The sequence below is a fragment of the Danio rerio genome, chromosome 10, assembly GCF_052040795.2.
Source record: "Danio rerio strain M-AB ecotype USA chromosome 10, GRCz13ab, whole genome shotgun sequence".
Taxonomy (NCBI): Eukaryota; Metazoa; Chordata; class Actinopteri; order Cypriniformes; family Danionidae; genus Danio; species Danio rerio.
Window position 1 is genome coordinate 46657501 of NC_141030.1, and position 7936 is coordinate 46665436.

The 7936-nt window shown below is 35.4% G+C and overlaps 1 protein-coding gene across 2 annotated transcripts in view; it reads right to left on the reverse strand.

The window, feature by feature from the left end:
- zgc:100918 overlaps positions 1 to 7634 on the reverse strand; it is a 16987-nt gene extending 9353 nt beyond the window's left edge. The window contains exons 1-2 of one of the 2 annotated variants that reach the window (XR_015500335.1): positions 7453 to 7632; positions 1 to 35 (exon numbers count right to left, since the gene is read on the reverse strand). The exon at positions 1 to 35 is cut by the window's left edge and continues 38 nt beyond it. Coding sequence is in view for 1 of the 2 variants with exons in the window: in NM_001005591.1 (NP_001005591.1) it covers positions 1 to 15 (15 nt within the window). In the remaining variant the exon portion in view is untranslated. 2 annotated transcript variants of the gene reach the window in all.
- Between the last annotated feature and the right edge of the window lie 302 nt (positions 7635 to 7936).

The window sequence follows — 7936 nt, forward strand, 5'->3', positions numbered from 1 at the left end:
CTTACGAGAAGCCATCCTTGAGGATTAAACTGTGCCTGAAAGAATACAAGTATTATAGGTATAAGATTGTCTCACATGTCGTCATTTAGCGTTTTAATTTGCAACCCCGGGCAGAACGGTGGCTCAGTGGTTAGCACTGTTGCCTCACAGCAAGGTCACTGGTTCGAGTCTTAGCTGGGCATTTCTGTGTGGAGTTTGCATGTTCTCCCCGTGTTCATGTGGGTTTCCTCCGGGTGCTCCGGTTTCCCCCACAGTCAAAACAAATGCGCTATAGGGGAATTGGGTAGGCTAATTTGGCTGTAGTGTGGAGCTGCGTCCCAAATCGCATACTTATGCACTATTCTACACCATTTTGTAGTATAAATAGTGTAAGTAGTGTGTTCACACTGAAAACTCTAAAAACATTAAGTGCACTTTAATTACCCGGATGATGCACTCATTCAGCCGCTAAAATGAAGTGTGTAATGATGGACACTTCACGCACTCAACGACCGCAGGTTTGCTTAAGCCTAGTTCACACTACAGGATTTTAAACATCAGCAGATCGCTGTGCCGTTCACACTACATGACTTGACTTTGTGTCTTTTAGGCCCCGTTTACACTAGTGCGTTTTAGTTTTAAAACGGCGTTTTAGAATGAAAACGATCCGCGTCCACACTCGCGTTTTACCCAGCGTTTCTGAACTGCTCTCCGTCCACACCAAAACGCTGAAAACGCACATCACGTGACCACACACACACACTTAGGCAATCGCTGGAGCCCATCTACCCAGATGAGAGCTCTGCTAGTCGGACTTCTCATCAAGCATCTCCCGCTGGATCTAATCTCACTATATTTATTAAACGGGATATTTAATTCATCTTGTTGTCTTTATCTAACAATATATTCCCTGACTTTGGTCATTGGAATCTATGAATTGTTCTCAGGTAACGTGTTTTGGCTGAGCGCAAAGATAAGTTAATGATTAATGTAACCACGTAGCCTATTCTGTATATTGACTGATCGCTTGCCTTTATTTCCTATAATGTATAAACTTATTGTATGTTATACTTTTATAATGGCCATTATCGATTATTAAAACTGATATTCAGCAATAGAGAGGGTGTGTTTCGTATTTTCACTGAAATTGAAAGGAGGCAGTTGTTATCGGCTCCGTTTTGTTATAAATATCTTATAAATAAGATGACGCTCATGCAGCACGGCGCCTCAACATGTCTGCTGTCTGTTTAGTTGTTAATATTAAAATAAAAATAGGCAGTTCCTTATATCAAGTTTACATTTTATTGTTGAGAAAGTGAAACAACGTAGCCAGGGTGATGTGAATGAAGTTATAAAGTACACTGTTCCCTGTGAAGATTGACGCGTGTCTTCAGTATGTTTTCCATATCAAACTGAGAAGAAGAGATGCAGCCTTGATCAAACTTGCGAAGTCTGAACCCCAATCAGAGAGGCGAATGTCTGCAGCCCCGCCTCCGTTTTCAGATGTCTCCGTCTTTCCCCATCCACACTGAGACGGAGCAGCAGCGTTTCAGAATGAAAACGGCCTCTCCAGAATTTTCGAAACGCTCCGTTTTCGGCGCTCGAGAACTCCGGCGTAGTGTGGACGGATGGCGTAACCGTAGCAAAACTTATGCGTTTTCAAACTAAAACGCATTAGTGTAAACGGGGTCTTAATCTCTGTGGTGTTCACACTACGCAACACTCTGTGAATGATCCACAAGAGGGGGGTCACACACTACATGATCTGACAACAACTCATTCCCCAACAGCTCATTCAAGCTACCAAACCACAGCCAATGAAAATTTTGAGGGAGGAGTCGTCAGAAAAAGCTGAACACTATTGGCTGCTTGTGTGCTGATGACATCACTGACAGCTTTTCAAGCTTTGGAGAAAGCATTTAAAAACATCGTCAAATCAGCTGATTTATGAGCGGATTAATCACTCATCTGCAGGTTCCAGTGGATAGATACACAGAGAGTTTTTAATTTTTGTAATTTTATAACTCTTTGAAATAAAACTAACATATTTATAACACCCTGCCATTTTCATCAGTGTATTTCTTTCTGACATTATTATTATTTTTATTACAAAACAGTAAAGAACTGAGCATTTCTGCCTTAAATTACCATGTTGGTCAAAATGACTGCATGCATGTCTGATACTTTTTGCTGTGACTTTAAATATGTGTGCATTTCCTTGCCTGGCAACTTCCTGCTAACATAAACAAAACTTTCTGATGGCAAAAACATCAATTTACTTCAGATATCTTTCAAAACAGCAGATTCTGTGCTGTGAAATAGCTCCTGTTTGAAAGTGAAAATGAAAGCCAAGACCTTTAAGTGTTTTAGTATCTTAACTACATATTTATAGGCTGTATTACCAAAAAAAGATGATATTTTTAGGGTAATGTGTCATTAAATATGATGCCAGACATTCAAAGCTTAATTTTAATATCTCAATAATAGCTTTGAATGTAAATATGTTGTGACAGTATGGCGTTTTATATGAGAACGGTCAGAATGAGCAGTATGGTAATTCTAATATTTACAGAATTCTAGTTCCACTGTTAATATATCCTCCTCTCATGTCTGTGCTAACGCAGAATGAAGCGAGTGCACCGATGCCCATTCTGACCAATCACAGATGTTTCTGCTGAGCTCCTGAACACACAGGCATTCAGCTCATGCTGATCTGCTCTCTCATTGGCTGCAGCTCGTCACTACATCTGACCACACAAGGGGGTTGACTGTGGGGTCGGCCGACTGCTCTGGAATATTTAGCATGCTAAATGTTGGATTTCTGTCTGCGAGGTGTCGAGCCTCGTTATTGCGTTGTTCAGTAGTTCACATATAAAGAGCGGCGAGCGCTGTGCACCCGCAGATTTCTTCCCGATAACAGCCCGATGTGTCGACAAGCTCGTTAACTTCCAAATCGGGCTCAAATCAGGCCTAAAATCCTCTAGTGTGAACTAGGCATTACGTAGCGGAAGGGGACGCACATGTTGGATAACTTTATTTATTTTGGATGGTGAAAGCAAAATTCTCTTACGAGAGTGATTATAGCGCCTCCCGATGGTGAATGCGGTTATACTCACGGCAGGTATTATTTGATAATTCGGTCGTTTATTTCACTGATTTGGCAACCGTCAAACGTCATCAGGGAAACGGTTTGAATTTCCGCTTAGTAAAAAAACATTAGTGTGCCATTTGGGACGCCACTACATACATATACTATCCTGTTGAGTGTGTAAGTGCATAAGTGCATAGTGCATGAGTGCATAGTGTATAGTGTGCCATTTGGGACGCAGCTTATGTTTGCGAATGAGAGAGTGTGTGGAAGTTTCCTGATAATAGGTTGCAGCTGGAAGGGCATCCGCTGATTGAAACATATACTGGAATAATTAGCGGTTCATTCCACTGTGGTGACCTCTAAGATAAAGACTAAGGCAAAGGAAATGTATAACTATGCAACCCCAACACATACTGTGTGTCTAGAGCTGTGCTATATATAGATTCAGCATCAATATCAAAATGTGCAAATCTGATTTGGAAAAGTCAAGGTTTTAAAGCCGCCAAAATGTTCTGTAATACCGTTCCTAAAGTATGTGTAAGGTTTTTTATTCACATTATTTTTAGGACAACAGTATATCCAGCAGGAAAAAATATACAAAGATGCTGTTTTAAATTGTAGAGACATCAGTGTTTATGAAACAAATAAAGACCGCAGAAGTCAATTATTCTTTAAATTATTCAGCCTGACGTGTTTACTGCTCTAAAATATTATAAATGTTTTAAAATAAAATATATTGTTTTCAAAAGGGATTTACAACTAAAATTAAATAAAGATATGTATAAACATCAACTAGAATAAACTATAAAAGTTGTAATTTTTCATCACTTCAAGTAAAAAATCAATTGGATTTGTAAAAATAATCGTGTAGAACTGACTAGTTAATAAAATAAACACATATTTGTAGCTTTAACAGATTAGTTGTACTTATTTAAACAATCAAGCTTACAGTAGTCATTACATTTGAAGTGGATTAAAAACATTTGTCTTAAAATGTAAAAATAAATAAATGTTACTTTAACCTCAATTTTGACCATTAATTTTATTTTAGCTAGCTACCTTTAATTTAATTTTACGTCACCTGCTAAAAAAACAAAAACTTTAATATAATGTCTTTTTTATTTATTGCCATGTCAGCAACCAAGCCTATTTTCATGGGAAGAACATTTCAATAATAAATAAACAATTAAGAACAACAAACAAATTAATACACAAGTTAAATAACATTTTTAGTGTGAATTCATGATAAGAATTCTAACATTTTTCCTGGTGTCACTTTGTTAAAATACCCTTAAGGGAGTAAAATGTATATTACGGTAAGGGGATTTGACTAAAACTAAAATTAAATTAATAAAAAAAATAAACAGAAATATTCATTTAAATCAAATACCAAAAAGGTATTCATTACAGTACAGTAACTGCAACTAAACATTAACTGAAATACATTTTAAAAATTGTAATAGATTTTTTGATTGTAATAGATTTTTTGTACTTTTTACTTCAAGTGGAAAATTGGATTGAAAAATAAAATATAAAATTTATAACTGAATAGTTAATAAAATAAACCCAAATTACTAGCCTTGACAAAGATTAATTGTGCTTAATTATTTAAACAATGAAGATTACCGGAGTCAATATTTGAAGTGGATCAAAAAAAAAAAAAATAATAAAAAAAAAAAATATATATATATATATATATATATATATATATATATATATATATATATATATATATATATATATATATATATATATTTTAATTGTCTTAAGACAAAAATGGATGTTGAATAGTTTTAGGATCATTTTGATGAAAGTTTTTTGATCCACTTAAAAAGTAGACTACTGTAGGCTAAAGGGCCCTATCATACACCAATGTGGCATGCAATGTGGCACAAGGCGCGACGCAATAGTTGTTTGCTAGTTTCAGCTTGGCGCAAGAGTCGCTTTGACGTTTTGCGATCCGCTATTTAAATAGCAAATGTATTTGCGCTCATATGTGTTCTCGTCTAAAAAAAAAAAGGCGTGTTGAGGCGCACTGCTGGCTCGTTGCTATTTTGAGAAACTATAATAGATTTTTCAATAGACCAAAACAAAGCCGGTCTATTGTCCAGCGCAGAGCGCGTTAGTTGTGCGCCTCGCTTACACACTGCTTAATACACACAAGATGTAGAGCAATACACAAATATCTTTACATATGAAAAAGAATTAAAATATCAAGGATATATATAGGATACAATAAGAAAATATATAGGATATAAATATAAAGGATTAAAATATTACAAAACATTATTTTCTAGCCTACATAAATATAAACACCACTGCCGTCATGTCTTCTTCATCTCGGGGGGCTTTTTCAGTTCATTCATAAACAATTTGCTTTTGTATAACGTTATTATTATTAGCAGTATTATTTATTATATCCATATTTATATTTGTTTTATTAAAAACAAGCTTAGCTTTGTCCACCTGTCAGGTTTTAGACCATATGGGGCACAGCATGTGTATTTGGATATAACTCAGTTGTTTGAACACACTTCGTTATTATTGTTTATTTATTTGTTTGCTGGAAATTAGAACTGAATTTAGAAATAGTTTTGAAACAAATCTTTGCACTTAAAAAACGAAATTATTTATAGGCTAATTGAGGTCTGTGCGTACAAGGTTTCCCTATCCACGAGAGCGAAAGTGAAAGTAGATTATGAGATGCCTTATCTCTCATTCTCGCGCTGCAGATGCCCTGTTTAACTGTTTTGTTGCTAGTGAAATGCTCAGTTTTTCCACTCACTAAGTCATCATGTAAATAGTAAATGAGCTTATGGCGTGACGTAGCTGGCTCTTAAAGAGAATGGGAGATGAGACTCTGATTGGTTTATGCTCAAAACACACGTATAACTCATTAAGAAAATAAACTCAACCCTTTTAGACCATGCACCACAGCGCAAAGCGGATTTTTCCGTCCTTATATTAGCAAAAGTGGATTCTGACACGCCCTGAATGCGTTTCCGCCCTGCACTTTGCGCATGGATCGTCAAATTAGAGCCCAAAGAGTTTTATTTTACATTTGATTTTTGTACCTAAATACTGTTAGATTCTCCAGCAAAACAAAAAGCACTGTTTATTTAATTTTCATGTTCTATTGTTTTAAAGGGATAGTTCAGCCAAAAATGAAAATATACTTACTATTTTCAAACCTCTTTGAGTTTCTTTATTCTGTTCAACACAAAAGACAGAAGAAAGCTGGCAACCACTGACTTCCATAGTAGGAAAAACAAATGGAGGTCAATGGTTACAGATTTCTACAGAGGTAAAGTTGGTTTTATATTCAGACAATTTAATAATATAATTTTTAGAAAAGAGTTATTTGCTAATTCTCAATAGGGAAATCATATTAGCAGCAAATGACTATAAAAGTACAACGTTGTTCACATAGATAGTGTTAATGTTTTTTTGAAGTCATACCTGCATGCTAATTCCGATCGAAGTAACATAAACAATATAGGGACTGCTAAATGAACGAATGTGCAAATATAAAACCAACTTTACCTCTATCAGTTTTCTAACATTCTTCAAAATATCTTCTTATGTGTTAAACAGAAGAAATAAAAGTCAGAAAAGTTAGAAACAAGTAAAGGGTAACTAAATATTGACAGAACTTTCATTTTTGGGTAAACTATCCCATGAATCTATACGTGTTTATCATATTTTATAAAGATGCACTCACTATTTGTGTAAAATTACGAAGTCTACCCAAGCAGAGTTGTAGAAATCATCTTATGTATAATGTCATATATATATGTCAGTTTTTTATCCAATGTTCAGCCCTAAAAATGACACAATAACTGATTTCCAAACACAAACATGATAAAAAGGGAAGGTTGCACGATGTCAGTTATGTGCCCGAGAAAATCTGCCATACTGTATGTAACACAAGGCGTGTCATTGACGAAAAACAGAAATATTCACATTTATTGATCATTAAAATGTCAACGCACACGTCAGTAATAGCTTTCAATCCACGCTAACAAGTTGCAAACGGCATGTCAGGTGTTAAAGCGCAAGTTTTAAAGATCACAAGTCATTTTACATCAAGAGTAACCCAATAAAATGAACATCTAATCTTTCAAAACAACCAGTTTAGCGTCTGTGTTTTTGAGCTAATGCTATGACGAGCTAAAGCAAGCTAGCGCAAACACACCACTGATGTAGCGCATTTACACACTTTATCATCACAACTAAAAGTCTTAAGCGTGTAAAATGTTATTAAATCTTAAATTATATTATTTAAGAGCGCATGGCTATGAAATACTTTCGGTTATTTAACCATTTGACACTTCTGCTGTGTTAGCATACGCGGCTAGCATGCTAGCATGACGGAAACTCACTTTCTGAGGAGAAATCCCGGCTTCGGCTCAACAAATTCCTGCTGTCATAAAATAAATCTTTGGCCACAAATCTTCAGACTCGCTTATTCTCGGCTTGTTGTTCGTGGCTTGTTTTCAGATTTCTGCCACGGACGGTTCTGCACATCCGTGTGTAATAATAATGAGCCGCAAACACTCCTCCCTTCTGTCATGAATGCGTTCATAATCACTGAGGACAGAATGCAAACATGAATTATGTATTATGCTAACTTATATGTATCTTTAAAACTTGTCTAGCAATTTAGCCTATAAGTTATGAAACAAAAGTGTGCAATGAAATGTTTTGTTTAGCTTTGTCTATCTATCTATCTATCTATCTATCTATCTATCTATCTATCTATCTATCTATCTATCTATCTATCTATCTATCTATTATTCAAGTCCTTTTACACTTAAAAAATATTTTATAATTTTAACACAATATAGGCTATATATTACCAATGCA